The sequence below is a fragment of the Vidua macroura genome, chromosome 21 (genome assembly GCF_024509145.1).
Source record: "Vidua macroura isolate BioBank_ID:100142 chromosome 21, ASM2450914v1, whole genome shotgun sequence".
NCBI classification, from domain to species: domain Eukaryota; kingdom Metazoa; phylum Chordata; class Aves; order Passeriformes; family Viduidae; genus Vidua; species Vidua macroura.
The window spans coordinates 8,746,312-8,764,353 of NC_071591.1; the positions used below are offsets into that span (position 1 = coordinate 8,746,312).

At 52.0% G+C, this 18,042-nt stretch overlaps 1 protein-coding gene and 1 long non-coding RNA gene across 6 annotated transcripts; one reads left to right on the plus strand and one right to left on the minus strand.

Annotated features, from left to right (window-relative positions):
• Positions 1-1,035: 1,035 nt before the first annotated feature.
• Positions 1,036-3,691, plus strand: LOC128817825 (uncharacterized). Its single transcript, XR_008440312.1, has 3 exons — positions 1,036-1,172; positions 1,445-1,546; positions 2,988-3,691. It is a non-coding gene; the product is annotated as an uncharacterized LOC128817825 (long non-coding RNA).
• Positions 3,692-3,996: 305 nt separating this feature from the next.
• On the minus strand, positions 3,997-15,303 carry TMEM268 (transmembrane protein 268). 5 transcript variants are annotated; one of them, XM_053996689.1, is made up of 8 exons: positions 15,149-15,303; positions 12,822-12,931; positions 10,827-10,934; positions 9,556-9,705; positions 8,476-8,586; positions 6,928-7,005; positions 5,779-5,964; positions 3,997-4,962 (listed from the first exon to the last, which is right to left on the minus strand). In XM_053996689.1, exons 1-8 carry the CDS (start codon positions 15,246-15,248, stop codon positions 4,783-4,785), a joined length of 1,023 nt encoding a protein of 340 aa, XP_053852664.1. In that variant the 5' UTR covers positions 15,249-15,303; the 3' UTR covers positions 3,997-4,782. The 5 variants fall into 5 exon arrangements, with proteins under 5 accessions (XP_053852664.1, XP_053852666.1, XP_053852665.1 ...); XM_053996691.1 differs by lacking the exon at positions 15,149-15,303 and adding an exon at positions 13,922-14,190; XM_053996690.1 differs by lacking the exon at positions 10,827-10,934.
• Positions 15,304-18,042: the final 2,739 nt, after the last annotated feature.

The window sequence follows — 18,042 nt, forward strand, 5'->3', positions numbered from 1 at the left end:
CACCTGACTGGGATTAAGGAGCACAGAAAAGCACAGTCAGCAGCAAGGTCTGGCAAAGGATGCACAAAAGCTGCATTTCTTCAGTAGCTGGCTTTAGTCAGGACTAAATCAGTGCTCTGCAGGTGGAATGGGGTAAACACCCTGGAAAAACCAAGGACAATCCTCTGCCTACATTTTGTCTGTTAGGGACTGTCACCCCTAACCCCCCCCATACAATGGGTATCAGAGGGCTTGAAGGTCTGACTAGGGGACACAAGGACAGTGGGAGGTGTCCCTGTCCATGGCAGAGGGGTTGAAACTGGATGATCTTTAAGGTCCCTTCCAACCCAAACCATCCTGCAATCCTAAAACTGTCCCTGCAGTGTTGAGAGAGCAGCACCAAAGGAGAGGGAAGGTTCCTTTCCTCACTCCTGCCCCAGACAAGCTCAGTGTTCACTGCAGGGACCCTCTCCAGCTCAGTTTGGGATCACAGCACAAGGGTCACCTCCCACATGCCAAACCCAGCTTCTCCAACAGCCACAAAGCATCAGCAGCAACCCCTCCAGCTGAGGCCGGGTCACCTTTAATTTTCCTTCCCTCAAACCTCGGAGCAGCTGCCCTGAGCCAGCACTGAGTGCTTTAAACTTCCCGGGAGGAGCAGGGGTTGGGCTCTTTCACCAGGCAGCACTGACAGAACCAGAGGACACAGTCTCAAGCTGTGCCAAGGGAAATTTAGGTTGGATATTAGGAAAAAGTTTTTCACAGAAAGGGTGATAAAGTTCTGGAATGGCTGCCCGGGGAGCTGGTGGAGTCACCATCCCTGGGTGTGTTTAAAACAAGCCTGGATGTGGCACTGGGTGCCAGGGTTTAGCTGAGGGGTTGGGGCTGGGCTGGACTCGATGATCTTGAAGGTCTCTTCCAGCCCAGGGATTCTGTGAATTCTGTGAATTCCCGGGCAGGGATCCCGGGGGCAGCGCCAGGCTGAGCCCGTCCCCGCGTGTGACCGGGCGGGCGTTCCGGGAGCAGCACCCGTGGGAGGGAGCCAGGCGGCGGCGGGGGGGGGAAGGAGGGAGCCGAGCTGTTGAGTCAACACTGCAGAGCTGCCTGCGAGAGCAGCCGGAGGCACAGCCGGGCTGGCTGCGAAGGACGCGTTTGCGGAGCCCACGGGAAAATGGTTTGAGTAATAATCAACGGTAAGGAAACCTCTGGTTTGGGGAGAGCGCTTAGAGGGGAAATACTCTGCGTATTTCACGGCCTTGGCTGGTGTGGGGGAGCCAGGCTGGTGCTGGAGGGGTTTGGAACCGAGCCAGGACGGCAGGCACAGAAAGTCCCGTTTATCCCGGTAAATCCAGTCCCTCCCTCGCTGTGCTGGGGTCCCGCCAGCCCCGCTCTGGGCTGGCTGGGGAGGCTGGTTGTGGGGGGCAGCTGTTTCCCAGTGCCCTAAAGGTGTCCCCTGTCCCCCCAGCCTGCCGCTATGTGGCCAGGAAGATGAGGAGCCTGTGCAGCCGGGAGCCCCGGGAGCCACCGCCCTGCCCGGCGCAGGCAGCGCCCCAAAGCCAGCACCAGAGTAAGTGTGGGGACAGGGGACAGGGACACCCACATGGCCCAAAGCCAGCACCAGAGTAAGTGTGGGGACAGGGGACAGGGACACCCACATGGCCCAAAGCCAGCACCAGAGTAACAGTGGGGACAGGGGACAGGGACACCCACATGGCCCAAAGCCAGCACCAGAGTAAGTGTGGGGACAGGGGACAGGGACATGGACACACCTCATCCCAAACCTGCTGGGATGGGGAGGGGCAGGGCTCACCTGGGCTCAGCCAGGGGTAAGGGCACCTCCACACTCCCTGTCTGTGCTCCCAGGACCAAGCTGCAAAAGTTTCTCTTCTCCCCTGCTTTATTTCTCCTGGGTTTTGTTGTTAAATGTCATTCTAGCCCCTGGCAGAGGGGAGGAGCAAATAGCAGCCTTTGGAAAAGGGGACAAACATGCTTTGGGGGACAAGAGGATGTCACCTGCTCCCACAGAGCTATGTGTCCCTGGGACACTGTAACCCAGAACCCTGCCAAACACCAAAACACAGCACCACACACCGAGCTGGCAATGAGATTCCTGTCCTTGCTTCCCAGTCTTCCCTCCCTGGCCCATTTAAAGCACACATCTGAACCACAATGGCTTTGCAGATAAAGCACAGCCCCAGTTTGGCACGGTGGGTACAGCAAGGACCATCCTGGCTCCTCTCCCTTCCCCAAGGCATGGAAAATTCTCCAGAATCACCTGACTGCACTGCTCAGGTGTCAGAGCTCCCTGTCAAAGTGAACTCAGCTTTGAGCAGCAGGCAGAGGAATCTCAGCATGGCACGGATCTGCCCCACCCGTACTGGTTGCACTGGTTTGGCTGAGTCAGTCCTGCTGGCTCCTGAGCAAACATTCCCAGAGCAGGAGCACATTCCCGGGCAGCTGCCACAGGGTCAGGCCATGCCTGTCACCTCCTGCCTCTGCCAGGAGCTTGGAGCTGTCCCTGGAGACTCCAGGGAAGGCACAGGGCTGAGCCATTCCCTCCCCGCTGCCCCCGTGAGCTGTGTGGGAGGGGAGGAAGCGGAATTGTGTGCACAGGGGACCTAAAATATGTCCAGAATTTCCCCTGTCCCCTAAAGTAACAGCTGGATCCTGATCAGGGAGGGGAAAGGAGACGTGTCCCTTCACTGATGCCTTGATTAAGGGTGTGTGAAGGACAAGCAGAGGGAAGGAGCAGCTGCCATCCTGCAGTGGGAGCCAGGAATTTGCAGAGGCTCCAGGAAGATCAGGGCAAGCACTTGGATGTATCAGGGAGAGGAATCAAACTCCTCTCTTGAGCAAAGCTGTTCAGCTCCTTTCTGCAGTTAATTCCTGGGTGCTTAAGTGCAATCAGGATAGCTGAGGTTTTCAGAGGAACTTACTGTCCCTTCCAGAACCTTTCCCCTTGGTTAATCCCAAATCCCTCTCTTTTCTCCCATCCTTGTCATTTGCAGATGTAAAACCAGAGCTACCAGCACCTCCTGAAGCACCAGCCTCACTCCCCAGCAACATCAAACCCATCCAGTGCAGGTCCTGACGATAAAACCCTCGTGGTCCTCCCATGAAAGCCACGAGATTTCTTCCCACTGGTTTTTGCTGGAAATCCTGTATCCCAGGGATTGGAAAATATCAGCAAATCCCTGCTGGATCTGCTCTCGGCACAGAAGCACATTGATAGAAAATGTCCTGATCAGTGTCTCATGACCAGAAATTTCTAGTTGGCAGGAAAAAAAGAAGATTCCCAATGTGTGTCAGATGCTCCTGGCACCCGTGGGCCATGGAATACCAGGGGAAGAGCAGGAGCCATTGCATCCTAGCAGGGAAAGAGATTTTTATACTGTGAAACCAAATTATGCTCCCGGTGATATTGGTACAAATTCAGACCATTTCCACAAAGGTTCCAAAGCGGTTCCTGAGCTGGAATAAGGAGTTTTGGGGCTCGGGTGTGTGGGAATCCCTTTCCCCATGGCCAGTGAGCCCCCAGGTGATGTGCAGCACCCCCAGAGCAGAGGCTGCAGGGATGACAGCAGGATGTGCCCCCAACCCTGCCCTGTCACAGAGCAATGACAGCAGAGCCCCAAACCCCAGCGGTGTGGGGGGGATTCTGCCTGACCCCTCCTGTGACAGCTCAGCCAGAAGTAAAGGTGGATGAGAATCAGCTGGTTGGCAGTGCGGTGGCTTTCCTCCCGGAATGACTTTGGTGTCACTGCCGTGCCTGGGATCCTGCATGGCAGCATGGGGGGATAAGGGGATCACATGGGGGGTCACTGATAAGGGGATCATGTGTTGGGGGGCTCACTGATAAGGGGATCATGGGGAGCTCACTGATAAGGGAATCCTTTGTTGGACGTCACTGATAAGGAGATCATGGGAGCTCACTGATAAGGGAATCCTTTGTTGGACGTCACTGATAAGGAGATCATGGGAGCTCACTGATAAGGGAATCCTTTGTTGGATGTCACTGATAAGGGGATCCTTTTTTGGAGGGGTCATTGATAAGGAGATCCTTTGTTGGGGGGTCACTGATAAGGGGATTCTTTGTTGGGAGGTCACTGATAAGAGGATCCTTTGTTGGAGGTCACTGATAAGGGGATCCTTTGTTGGACATCACTGATAAGGGGATCATTCATTGAGGGGCGATCACTGATAAGGGGATCCTTTGTGGGGGGTCACTGATAAGGGGATCCTTTGCTAGGGGGTCACTGATAAGGGGATCCTTTGTGGGGGGATCACTGATAAGGGGATCCTTTGTGCAGATCGCTGATAAGAGGATCATGTGTTAGGGGCCCGCTGCTGAGGGAATGGTGCAGGGGCCTCAGGTAGGAGGAGATTGATGTCACCATTCCTGGAGACAGAAACAACGGGAGAAGGAGCAGAGCCATCCTGCACCATGGGAAGTGCCAAATCCTGGTGCTCCGGGGCTCAGCCTCCTGCTGCCACCCTGGCGATGGTCTGGCCTTTGCTGCTATGAGGTTGTGTGAGGGGGTGATGGTTCCTGGCATGAGGGTTTGGACACAAACGAGTCCCAGGCTGTCCCTGGGTTGTTTCTGACCCCTGGGGCAGCTCCTCCTCATCGAGCTGGTGGGCAGGAGCTCTCCAAGGTGAGCACCTTTCCTGCTTGTTTTATTAGAGTCCTATTTCCACTCGTTCATCCAGGACAAGGAATTACAGCTCCCTTCTCTGCCCCACAGCTCCTCCACGCTGCAGTGTGGGGACAGCTCTATTTTGGTGTTTTCCAGCTCCCTGTGGTCACCTGCCCCTGCCCCAGCTGCGGTGGGTGTGCAGCACGGTGCTCTGGATGAACTGGCAGAGACAGGGAACGCTGCTGTGGCCCAGGTGTCCCCCCGGGCTGGCCCGAGGGAGCCGGCCCGTGACCAGCAGCCGGACGTAGCACGCACTGAAGATCACCAGGAGCTGCTGGGCCATGGCCTGCGGGGACAAGAGAGGTGTCAGAGCAGGGCATCCCTGTGGGCAGAGCAGAGCATTCACCAAACCCCATTTTCTCCCTGCTGCAAGGACTGTCCTACCCTGACAGGAGCAGGACAGCAGCCAATGGCACAGATAACTGGCCCAGATGCCCTTGTGGCCAGCAGTGCTGTCCCCACAGGGGGTGACACCAAGTGACCGCTGGCCTGCGGGTGGCCCTGGGGACCTGCCCGCTCTGTCCCTGCCTCCTGGGGCTTGTTTTGGCCTGTAGACAGCCAGAGAGCCTCAGTCTGCAGGGATGTCACCTGCACTGAATTCACTTAGCGACAGTGACAGGAAAACTGCAAAAGAAATCAAAACCATCCCTTTGGTAGCTCCGTGCTGAGCAGGAATCAGGGCACATTTGTTACTCAGCGTGGCACAAGTCTTTGAAGGCACTTTCCATGGAGGAGACAAAGGCTGGACTCATCCATGGCTCAGCTCAGCCTGGGCAGGGGCATCAGGTCCCTGGGGAGAGGTTTTCTTCCAAACAGGACCCTTGGGACCAGCAAGGAAAAGCCCAGTCCATGAATTCCTCAAGGATTATCACCAGCTGCCCAGACAGCTTTGAATGCAGGTTTACAAATATGGAATTCAGGTTTTTAAGGGTTTCCTCCTCCTCCTGTTCCTTGCAGCACCAGGGCTGGAGAAGGTCTGTATGGATTTCAGGTGCTGCTGCTGGATAAAAAAGTGGTGTCCCCCATGGCTGGGATGAGTCTTGGAGCTGACATGCCTTGGGGGGTGATTTGGTGCCACTGTCAGGGGGATATTTCTCCTCACCTGGGGTGGGCCCTCAGGGATGAGGTGCAGGAGCTCACTGCGGGTCACAGGATCTTTATTCAGGGTCACCCCACTGGATAAAAGAGGGGATTCTTCACATGGAGCCTCCTCCTCCACCCCCAGCTCAGGCTGAACTGCCACATCCATGACCACCCAGAGCTTGTTCAGCCTCTGCCTCAAGCCTGCCTGGAAGAGAAGGAGATTTTGGGGCTCTCCAAAGGCAGGCAGCAGTGGTGTCCTGAGCACAGCCTTTATTTACAGGGCACCATTTCCTCCTGCGTGGATTTATTCCTGGGATTTCCCACCCCAGGCACCAGTGGTGACCTGTGGAGAGCCTTTACAGGGCACTATTTACACCTTCATTGTTTTTATTCCTGGGATTTCCCACCCCAGGCAGCAGTGCTGTCTTGAGTTTAAAAGGTGAACAGTTTTCTCCCTTTTTGCACATTTTTCACTCCTGGGATTTCCCATGCCAAGGGCTGTGCCCAGCACTTGGAGCTGGGTGCCCTCAGCTGCCAGTGACTGCCCCCAGCACCACGGGCACAGCCTGGCATGGAGAGCCCTGCCTTTAAAAACAGAGTTCTCTCAGCCCCTGTGTGACTCAGGGAACCGCTGTCCATCCCTGAGCTGCAGCTTTCAGGGAGATGAGCGGCCTGGAGATTTCAGAGGGCTCTCACCTCTCACCCCACAAAGGCAGTTCAGTGGATATTTACACACCCACACAGAGCAAAACACTTTCTGAAGGCCGAGAGGACAAAATTTGTATATAATTAACTCAATCCAGCAATTCCTGCTCCTCCAGGCTATCCCACTTATTCCAGGAGGACAGCTCAAGGTGGAAGCTGTTTCAAGGTGTGCCACATGCTTCCAAAATTTGCCTTTCATTCCTGATGACTTTCCATCATTAAAGCTGCACAGTTAATTATCCAGACACGCACATTCCACGGGGTCTGGACAAATTCCTGCTGAACTGGGCAGGGACAGGTGCACTTTATTCACCTCCCAGCCTGCCCAGCTCCCAGTGCACAGCAGGGGAATGCCAGCAGGGCACTCAAACACTCATTTGTCCTTGCCCACCTCCATCCCAGCAAATCCAGGGCTGAGGGCAGGACCTGCCCCTGTCCCCAGGCTGTCCCCAGTGTCCCTTACCTGTGTCCCCTGCAGGTGAGTGATGTGGGCTGCCAGGGCCTGGAGGCAGAGCTCGGGGCTGAAGTGCACAAACCACAGCTGCAAGGGGCAGGTTAAGGAAGGATTCTCTCCATGCCTCCCCTCCCATCCATGTGGATGTTGGGATGGGCTCACAGGGAGCAGAGCTGAGGCAGGTGATGCCCTCAGGGTGCTCAGGGCAGCCAGGACCCAAATAACAGCCCAGGGCTGAAGCCTGGAGGGTTTGGGCTAACACAAAACTCCAAGCTAATGGGGAAGCAGAGCCAGTCTTCCCTCACCCCCTGCAGCCTGGGATGACCCAGGGTCATTTCCCATCGCTCATCTCAGTGACCCCACACGAAATAAACTGTGGGGCACAGTGACTCAGCTGCCCTAAACCCCTTCCTGCTGGCTCACCTTTGTTTCTAGGGATTCACTCCATTTATTTTTTACCAAATTGCCCATTCTCAGTGCTGCTCTGAGGACACTGTTGAGAAGAGTTTTCCAAGAGGTTTTGGGGTTGTGAGTCCTGCCAGCTCTGAGGCAGCCAGAGCTCTGTCCTTGTGCATCTGCTGCACCTGCCAGCAGCACGGGGATGCAGGAAAATGTAAAATCCAGAGGGTTAAAATGGATCTGACATTGGAGCAGACAGAGCCATTGTAAATCTCTGGGTTATTTGCTGCTCTCAGGCAGTTTTGGGACAGGTAGGTCAAGGTGAAGGCTCCCTGGATTAGTCCTCTAATGGACTATGCTGGCCTGAATAAACATGGAATTCAGATTTACGAACATGGAATTCAGGTTTACAAATGTGGAATTCAGGTTTTTCAGGGTTTCCTCCTCCTCCTGAATGACCTTGCCCTCCTGCAGTGTTCCTGTCCCCTTCCCTGCTTCACCCTGGCTTCCTCTCTATTTGTATTTCAAGCCTCTCTCTGTGTCTCTCTCACCTTCCTTTAACACCTTCATGGAGCCTTAAAATTCTCTCCATTCCACTAAATCCCTGTCTAGTGCAGAAAAATCATCTCTGAAAAGCAGCAAATGAGCCCAAGGATGGGGATTTTGGTTTTCTCCATGTTAGAGTTTTTGGTGGACTGTTTGGTTTTCTTCCTGTTGATTTTTAGTGGTTTTGGGTTGTTGTTTTGGTTGTTGTTTTTTTTTTTTTTTGGTTTTTTTTGGTTTTTTTTGGTTTTTTTGCCATGGGAACTTTGCTTTCCCTCTGCCTATAAGCAGAATCATCAGTGGCACATAATTATAACATATTTTTAGGAATAATTATCTGCCCTAATGAACCTCACTTCAATCCTTTAGACTCATTATTTCCAATCACCTTTGGGCATATCTCAATCCCCACTAACAGGAGAAATAAAAATGTCCCACTTCCTCATACCATCCCATAGGAGACAAAGCAGATCCTAGGAATGCCACCCTCTGGACCACAGCATCAATAATAATTGATGTTGTGATTAATTGATAAATGCAATTGATGTAATTGATAAATGCCTCCAGCAGGAGGTATTTATCCAGAGGGATCTGACCTATTCCCACCAAGGATACTTGTAGGATGTTGTGTGGCCCATCCAGGACATCTGTAATCCCCAGGATTATGCTGTGTTTGATAAAGATTTCATTGACAGCTGCCAGCCTCACATCTGTGTTCACATTTAGCTGTTAAAGAATGCAAGGAAAAATAATACAATCCACAGCAAAAGTCTACAAACTGTAGCTGGATAATCCCAAATACTGCAGCTCTGAAAGGAAAACGGTGGGATTGAGTTCCAGTGTCGTGTCCTCCCTTCCATCCCCCAGCAGTCTCCTTTCCTGAACCTCTGTGAACCCCTACATTTGCCTGGTTTCCTCTTGGAAGAATCATTTGCTCTGAATCCCCCTCTGGATTTTGAATCAAGACTTTCCAATATTATTCTTCAGCCAAATAAATGGTGCCAGTAATGCCAGAGGCAGCAGGGAATGCAAGGAGGAATCACCAGGAGCAAGGCAGGAGCAGAGCTGCTGTGGGAGCACAATCCAAACTCTGCAAGGATTGGTCTGCAGGGTGACCCAGTTGTGGCCTCTCTGTGCTCAAAGAAGCTTCAGGAGAGCTGGAGAGGGACTGGGGACAAGGGATGGAGGGACAGGACACAGGGAATGGCTCCCACTGCCAGAGGGCAGGGATGGATGGGATATTGGGAATCAGGAATTGTTCCCTGGGAGGGTGGGCAGGCCCTGGCACAGGGTGCCCAGAGCAGCTGGGGCTGCCCCTGGATCCCTGGCAGTGCCCAAGGCCAGGCTGGACAGGGCTGGAGCAGCCTGGGACAGTGGGAGGTGTCCCTGCCATGGCAGGGGGTGGGATGGGATGAGCTTCAAGGTCCCTTTTAACCCAAACCAGCCTGGGATTCTCTGAGCCTCTGATCTCCAGCAGCAGGAGGTCTGAGCCAGCCTGAGCAGCTCCAACACTTCCCTTCCAAGCATTCCATCCCCTCCCTTGGCTGCAGAACATCCCTTGCCTTCCCTGAGTGCTGTAAAATTATTCCCTGCTCCCTGGATCATTGTATTCTTTGCCTGCAGCCAGGGATTGCCCCAGCAGGAGGAATCCTGCTCCCCTCTTTCCACATTCCCACACCAGGAGCCTCCTCTCACCTTCCTCTGGTGCCCATCAATGACCAGGATCACCAGGACAGTGAGAGCCAGGGCCACCAGCGTCACCAGCACGCCAGCCCCCCAGGAGTGACCCAGGGAACACAGCTGGAGGGTGGAGTAAAGGTTTGTCCAGAGAGAGATGTAGAATACCTGGGGAAAAATAAGAGGCTGGTGAGAGTCACAAACCCATGAAAGTGAGAAAAGTCACAGGAAGAAGAAAATAACAGTTCCTTCTCCCTTATAAATTAGGTTCCACGAGATTTTTCAAAGGGTGAGAAAGGACAAAACTCCTTTCCAATAATAAACAGAGGAAAGAAAGGACTGGAAGGACTGAGCCCTAGTTTATTTTAAAAAATCACCACTCACCAAAGACAAAGAGTGAATTATTAATGATGATTCATCCCTAGGAAGGATTTCAATGGAGTTCTTCCATTTAGATGAGGAATGCACTCACTGAGGCATATTGATAATAATTCTCAGAGTCCCTGGATTTAGAAAGTTTCTATTTCAAGGTGGTGCAGAGACCACTCCATTACAGTAATGCTCAAGCAGTGTGCACTGACACAGGGCTAAAGGGCTGTGTTAAAGTCAGGGAAAACTGGATTCCTTCACCTCACAGAGCACGGATTTGGGCAGGACGTTACCTAGGAGCAGGTGTGACATGTAAGGCACGGCATCTTCTCATAATGACAAAACTCAGGTGCACTAAACAGGCACCAAACCCCTCAAAACACTGAGCACCAATTCCTACACTATCAGTGAAAGGAGAAGATTTGTATAATGGCTATCCCCCCCCCCCCAAAAAAAAAAAAAAATTAAAACAAAGATTTGGATTTGATCACACCCTTTGCATTTTTGAGGCTGCAAAGCACCAGTCTCACAGCAGATGCTCATGGTTGGGTCTCTGGAGGAGTTTCTTTCACCAGAAGAAGACAAACAAGACCAAAAGTTGACTGATTTGTTGGTCTAAATTAGCATTAGGACCAGAATGCCTTCAGATCTTTAAGATCAAGTTCTAACCCAAGCCTGTTGTAGGTGCTGTCACCTCAGCATGTGCTGGTAACCCATGGACAGCCTGCTTTGGTGGGACTGTCAGCAGCAGGGTGGAGAGAGGGCCCTGCCCTCCATCTGCAGGAATCCTGTGAGCTGGAATTGCCAAGAGAACCCACCAGGAACGTGTTAGAACCAGGATGTGCTGCCCAGCCCAACCCCGCTCCCTCCCTGGGCACAAGAACCCGGGTGCCAGGCTGGGCAGCGCGCGGTGCCCTCACCACGGCCATGGCAATCTGGAAGCCCCTGGAGCTGTAGAACAGGTACCGCCTCACTTCGGGCCTCAGGACGCCCTCCTGGATCAGCCTTCTCCACAGATCCATCGGCACCTGCCCGGGAACAAACACAAAACCAGAGCCACCCTCCAGTTTGGGCTCCAGTTCCCAGCACAACCAGGCTGGGCAAACCACACTGTCGCTGTGGCGCTCGATAAGGAAGGATGTAGTGTAAGAGCCTGAGATGGGAGATGTGGGACTCCAGGTGGCTCTTCAAAATGCTGTTTATAGGATACAAAATGCTGTTTATTGTACACAAAATGCTGTTTATTGTACACAAAATGCTGTTTATGGTATTTTACAGCAGCCATGGGCCGTGGGTGACAGAGCCACCCCTACAGCTGCCAGCTCCAGCTCAAGGCAAAGCTGAAGCCCCTTTAGTTCTGGTCACATTGCATTATATATTTTTCTTTGCTGAACATCCTAATACCTAAGAAGCAGTCAGTACCTTCACTCTTCCCTACAGCCTATCACAAGTGCTACCATGACCATATTATGGTCATTACTAGTCATTAGACAGTCATTGCTGTCCAACCACACGAGTTAGTTATGTTACACTTTAAGCTTAAAGTTGTTTTTCAGTTTTCTTGCAGTGGGAAATTCTTACACCCTTTTTCTACTTGCTGCATCGAGATGTTTGTTTCCTCTGGTATCTTCTGCTTTTTCTAAGACCTTTTTCTATTTGGAAAAAACACTTTTTTGTTTTGTGGCCAACATATCCTTTGCTCTAATCACAAAACCTCCTTCCAGCTCGACTTAACCTTTGCTTTTTTAGTTGTTCAGTAAGACTGGCTCAGCAATTCTCAATTTAGACATCTCTTATTCTTCTATATCAAAACTTGCTTCCTTCTCTATTCCGCTCTCAGGTTCTACATTCAGAGATCTTTCTGCCAAGCACACACATCTGTGAGAGTTCCTTGTCAAACTTTCATCTTTCCCAACCATGTAGGACACATTTTATGGTGCAAAAAGAAAGGATCCATCCCAGTTTATTTCATGCATCCCCTTTTAAGAACATCCCCTGTCTATCCCCAGTTGGTCAGTAACAAATTGTTACCCTGTATTAATTGGTCACTCAAACCCTCGGTGTGTACATGCAGGGAAAGTTCGTTGTGAGAGATAGGTTTCATTTTTCTAACGGTGTAAAAACAGTTTATACAGGTGGCTAAGGTTTATCACAGCCCTAGAGTTCTTTCTCAGGGAAAGCAGGTTGTTTTCCACAATCCTAGAGCTCTTTCTCAGGGAAAACAAGTTGTTTTTCACTGCTGCAGGACTCTGTTCTCACAAAGAGCTGTCAGCTTTCTCATGGCTTCTGTCAGCTCAAGTGAGGATTTGGTTTGTAGGCCTTTGACCTACTGTTTCACTGTGAGAAATGAATTTGTAGAATATTTTTAAAGTTTAAGGTTTATATAGTGTGTATAAATTTTATGTGTAAATTTTTTACAAATTCTTTTCTCACATTTCACTACCACTCCTCGTGGGGTACTGCAACCCAAATCTGTGTCCCAGAGCTGCCTCCCACAGGGAGCATCTCCAATCCCACCCACAGAGCTGCCACAGACCCAAAACTTGTGTTCCTGCCTCAGCTGCAGTGAGTAAAACCTGCCTGGGAAGGGCAGGGAAAATCACAAGGGAAGAAAACGCCTTTTTGTGATGAAGGACAAGACAAGGCAGATGTCCCAGGGATGCTCTGCCCTATCAGAGTGAATTTTAAGCAAAATTCACTCCAAACTCTCTTCAAAGAGTTTCTTCACTGAGGTTTAAGCCAAGTTCATCCCAGTTGACTTCCAGCCCACAGGGAATAGACTGAAGTGGGACTGAAACAAGCAACTCTCAAACAAAAAAAAAAAACAAACAAAAAAAACCCCAAAGCCATCTGGGACGTGGGTGTAAATGCAAATTATGCAAATGCAGCTGGAATTAACTCCCAGGGGAGCTCACCTGGACGCCGAGGGACTGCAGTTTGTCAGCACAAAGGTCCATGTTGAAGGAGGAGGTGGGGCACGTGTTGTCCATGCTGAGCACCAGCAGCACCCGGCCTTGGGGGGGTTCTGCAAGAGCCCAAAAGAGCCATGAGCACAGCACTGGGGGGGTTTCACAGAATCACAGAATGACGAGGTTGGAAGAGACCTCTAAGATCATCAAGTCCAACCTGTGCCCCAACACCTCAGCTAGGCTACAGCACCAAGTGCCACGTCCAGTCTTTTTTAAACACATCCAGAGATGGTGATTCCACCACCTCCCTGGGAAGACAATTCCAATACTTTATTATTCTTTCAGTGAATTTTTTTTCCTAATATCCAACCTGTACCTTCCCTGACATAGCTTGAGACTGTGTCCTCTTGTTCTGTCAGTTTTATCCCACAGCCCAGCAGCACCTGGCAAAGGGGAGGCTGAGAACACAAACCACCCTGGTGTGATTTAAACAGATCCAGAATCCCCTCCTCGGCCATTGCTAAGGAGCTCTGCAAGCAGCCTGAGACCCCCTGGAAGGAAACAGGCTGCAGAAAGGGAGGAAACCCCCAAAACATGCCAGGAGTGAGCAGCCAGAGATAAGAGGAGATAACAGGATGCTCTGATCTGCAGCACAACCATGTCCTGCCTCAGCAACCCCTGCCTGGAGGTGTGGTGATGAAACAGCAGGCCAAAGGCCTACAACCCAAATCCCAACTCAAACAACTTGTTTTCCACAGTCTTAGAGCTCTTTCTCAGGGAAAACAAGTCGTTTTCTGAGCTGGAATTGCCAAGAGAACCGACCAGGAACGTGTTAGAACCAGGATGTGCTGCCCAGCCCAACCCCGCTCCCTCCCTGGGCACAAGAACCCCGCAGGCTGGGCAGCGCGCGGTGCCCTCACCACGGCCATGGCAATCTGGAAGCCCCTGGAGCTGTAGAAAAACAGGTTTTGGCTTTCTCATGGCTTCTGCCAGCTCGAGTCTGTAGGCCTCTGGCTGCTGTTTCACCACCACAAACAAAGGGCTCAGGCTGCTCCGTGGTGCCGAGGCTCACTTCCCTCTTGGAGACCCTCCCGTTGCGCACCCACCATAAAAACCAGCTTGAGCAATGAATTCAAGTGCTTTCCAGCAATCCCATTGCTTGGGAATGTGGCAGGGCTGCCCTGGAGCACCCCCAGGTCCTGCAGCAGCGTGGCTGCAGCGTGGCTCTGCTCAAGGCTCTTCCCGTGTCAGCTCGGGGCAGGATCAGAGATGCATCCTAGAGACTCAAGTCAGGAGCCTAAAACGTGTGAGGACAGCCTGTCCTAGATTTGAGGAGCAGCACGGGAGAGCTGTGATCTCCAGGCAGCCCATCTGGCATCCACCTAGAGCTTACACAAGCTGTGCTACAGAGAGAGGAAGAGTTTGGGCCTAAGGAAGTGGCTGCTTCAGCTGAGATCCTGCTTCACTGAAAAGGTTCCACCCAAATTTCCTTCCCCTTTGCAGCTCCAGGGTCAGCCAGGTGTCCCTGGGCTGTTCCTGGGGACATTTAGAGCAAAAAGGGGGCCGTGCTGGAGGGTGTGGGGGGGTGTGAGTGACCAGCCATCCATGGCTCTGCCAGAGTGCTCCAAGCCCCATCCAGCCTGGCATTGGGCACTGCCAGGGATCCAGGGGCAGCCACAGCTGCTCTGGGCACCCTGTGCCAGGGCCTGCCCACTCTCCCAGGGAGGAATTTCTTCCCAATATCCCATCCATCCCTGCCCTCTGGCAGTGGGAGCCATTCCCTGTGTCCTGTCCCTCCATCTTTCCTGTCAGCCCCTTCAGGCTCTGCAAGGCCACACTGAGCTCACCCCAAAGCTTCTCCTCTCCAGGTGAACAATGCCAGCTGTGCCAGCCTTCCCTCCCAGCAGAGCTGCTCCATCCCTCTGATCCCCTGGTGCCTCCTCTGGATCTCTGCAGCAGCTCCAGCTCCTCCCTGTGCTGGGCCAGGGCTGGGGCAGCTCTGCAGGTGGGCTCTCACCTGAGCACAGGGCACAGGGGCACAATCCCCCCTGCCCTGCTGCCCCCAGCACAGGTCAAGTTTCCCAAAGATTGGCCTTGCAGGGGGCTGCTTTTCAATAGTATGATTCGTTCATTCCTGCATATCAGGTGTTCCTAAAACAAAACCCCAAAGCATCTCCATCCCCTTCCCAAGCTGCTGAAACATCCACAGGGTTTTGGTACTTTCACAAGTGAGATGCTGTTAAAGAGCATCTTTGGTAAAATCTGTCAGTGGTTATTTTAAGGAGACTGAGCTCAGATTTGCCTCTCCTGTTAGCAATGAGCTGCTCCCTTACCTGTCACCCACTGCAGGGCTCCTTCCTTTAAATCACTCTTGCTGTACAGGAGAGAGGACCCATTTTTCTCAGTTCCACCAGTTTGGCTTTTCTGGGCCATGCTGAAGGTGTGTCTCCTTGAAGGATTCTTTGTTTTCTGGTCAGAAATTCAGCATTTCTCTCTCTAATTCAGCATTTCTTTCTCTCCCTGCTGGGAAGCACCAACCAGCCCCACAGCAGCTGAGTGGGGAGCAGACTGTGAAACCCTCACTCCCACTGCTGCCTTCCTGGGGATCCTGCTTCTCATGAGCCACGAGGCAATTTTTAGCCCTGAAAAGAGAAAAAGAACATCCCAAATCTCGCAGAGACAGCAAATTAAGGATAACAGCAGTGACTGTGCTCCTTGGGGATGTCAGCACCTGGTGTTGGCCAGTGTGAGCTCAGTACACACAGACTCACTTTGTGTGTTTGGTTTTTGTTGAGAGGTGGAAAAGTTATCTTTAAATATTCCTTAAATTATCCTGACATCCATCAGCATTCACATTTTGTAAGCAATTACCAAGGAACAGCCAGGGTTTCTCCTTGCCAAGCCACTTTGCCATCACCTTCAGAAGAACCTGGAGCTGGTGGAAATGCCCCTCCCTGGAACTGACACTGGGACAGATCCTCACCACAGGATGGGAGTGAAGATGAGGCAGAAAAATGCATCTGCTGAAGGCAGAGTCAAGCAGGAGCTCCCACCCAGCAGCAGTGAAGCCTTTGAGGGTCTCTGCTTTCCCTTCCTTTCTCCTCTGCTTTCCTGTCCCCTCTCCTCTGCTCTCCTCTCCCTTCTCCTTTCTTTTCCTTTTCCCTCTCCTCTCTTTTCCTTGTCTCTCACTTCTGCTTTCCCTTCCCCTCTCTTCTCTTTTCGTTCCTCCTCTCCTCAGTTTTCCTTCTTCCTCTCCTCTACTTTCCTTTCCCCTCTCTTTTCCTTTCTCCTTTCCTCTGTTTTCCTTTTCCCTCTCCTCTATTTTCCTTTCACCTCTCTTTTCCTTTCTCCTTTCCTCTGTTTTCCTTTTCCCTCTCCTCTACTTTTCTTTCACCTCTCTTTTCCTTTCTCCTTTCCTCTGTTTTCCTTTTCCCTCTCCTCTACTTTCCTTTCACCTCTCTTTTCCTTTCCCCTCCCCTCTCCTCAGGGAAGTTCTCCCAGCAGGCACAGTGCCCAAGGTTTTCCAGGTGATTTTTTCCCTGCTGACACAGCTCTCTAACCTCCTGCCAGCACCTGTGGGTGGCTGTTAAATGCTTGGAAGACTCCGGAGTTTACTTTTCAATTACCTTCCACTCCAGCTCTCCAAAACCACGACTTATTTTTTAACCTCTGCTCAAACCAGGAGCCTGTTGCTGTCTCCTGGTAGAAGAATCCCTCACAGATTTCACCCACTCTCTTTCCAAAGGGGATTGTTTTGTATCTGATTTTTTTCCTGTTTTTTTTTTTTTTTTTTCTGATGGTTGTGGCTGTATTTACCCCTTTGCCCAAAGCCAGGACAGTCTCTGGTTGAAGAATGTCAGAAAGGAAACAGAGGCAAGAGAAACAACATGAAAAATTTTTCTGACCACAGGGAAAAAACCCAAAAAGGCTGAACACTCCCACGTAAAGGATCAAAGCAGTGAGTGTGTGCACACAGGATGGGCACAGCACTCGCTCTTCACCTGCACAGGTGAGGAGGAGCTCCCCTGGGCACAGCTCTGCCATGAGGATCATGGGCACCACGTGTCACAGGCACATCCCAGCACCAAAAGGTGCATTCAGACTGGGTTTTCTCACTCCTTTTCCTCTTTTGCCATCCAACAGAAGGAAATGTAAAATCAAGACAGAAAAGCCCAGAGAAGACAGAAGCAAAGAGTGAAAAAACAGAGGAAACTAAAGAAACTGAGAAAAAACCTGATTAAAACCAACCACCCTGTTGCTGCTGCTGGCACATCCATTTGGAGATGAATCAAGGCTCTCTGGCTCAGAGGATGAGAATTTGGGGCCTCTGGAGGACAGTCCCCAGGAGGTGACAGTGAAGGTGCAGCAGCTCAGCCATGCCCAGGAGGGAAACAGCCTTCCCCAAATGCTGGCAGCTCCTCAGTCAAAGCAGCTTTGCTTTTACCTCTCAGTGCAGCACAGTTTGGCTCTGCTGCCTTTCCCTGCAGAATTGCCCATCTGGGGAGTTGGGTCCCCCCAAACCTCCCTCTGATCCCTCCTGAGGCACCTTGAGGAGCAGCCTCTCCTCTCCCGCACTCCCAGGCTCCATGTTCTCTACATTTTTTCTTTGTGCAATGCCAACATCCCTCTGGTGAATTGACTTCCCTTTTTTTTGGACACCTTCAAGCCCTCACTAAACAGCAGAGAAACACCCAGCAGGTCCTTCTGCCTTGCTCCCAGAGCAGCCAGCAGAGCCTTACCTGCTCCAGCTCGCTCCTGGTGCTGGGAATGCAGCTCAGCCTCCTCCTCTTCCTCCTCCTGCTGCCTGTCCTTTAGGTGCCACTGGCCCACTCTGCACTGCACAGGTGCCACACTGTGCCACCCCAAGCAGGAAGGTGCCAGCCTGTGCAGGATGAGGTCCCTCTGTCCCCTGTGCCTCCTGGGAGCAGGGATTTCCCAGACCTGTGCCCCTGCCTCTCCCTCCTCACCCCGAGCTGCACGCACCGACTTGCAAAATCTCCCTGGTGCATGTGACTCCCCCCTGGGCTGCATTCAGAAATGTGGGTTTAACCCTCTGTAGTTCCTCAAAAGTGTTCCCACGCCAAAGGTACAGCCACAGCGGGAGATTCTCCTCCTCACCTTCAGCACCGTGGGGGTCCAGAGCTGGAGCTGGAGCCTGAGGAATGCAAAGAGCTGAAAAGTGGCACAGACAGGAGGCTCTCCCCTTCCTCCTCCTCCTCTTGGATCA

Excerpts from the sequence above, each read along its gene's own strand:
- TMEM268 (XM_053996689.1), bottom strand. The coding sequence starts at position 15,248 with ATGGCCCAGAAAAGCCAAACTGGTGGAACTGAGAAAAATGGGTCCTCT. Across the intron at positions 7,006-8,475 it reads GGCCACACAACATCCTACAA|CTGTGGTTTGTGCACTTCAG; the intron begins GTATCCTTGGTG and ends TGCCCCTTGCAG. Across the intron at positions 5,965-6,927 it reads CTCACCTGCAGGGGACACAG|GCAGGCTTGAGGCAGAGGCT; the intron begins GTAAGGGACACT and ends CTTCTCTTCCAG.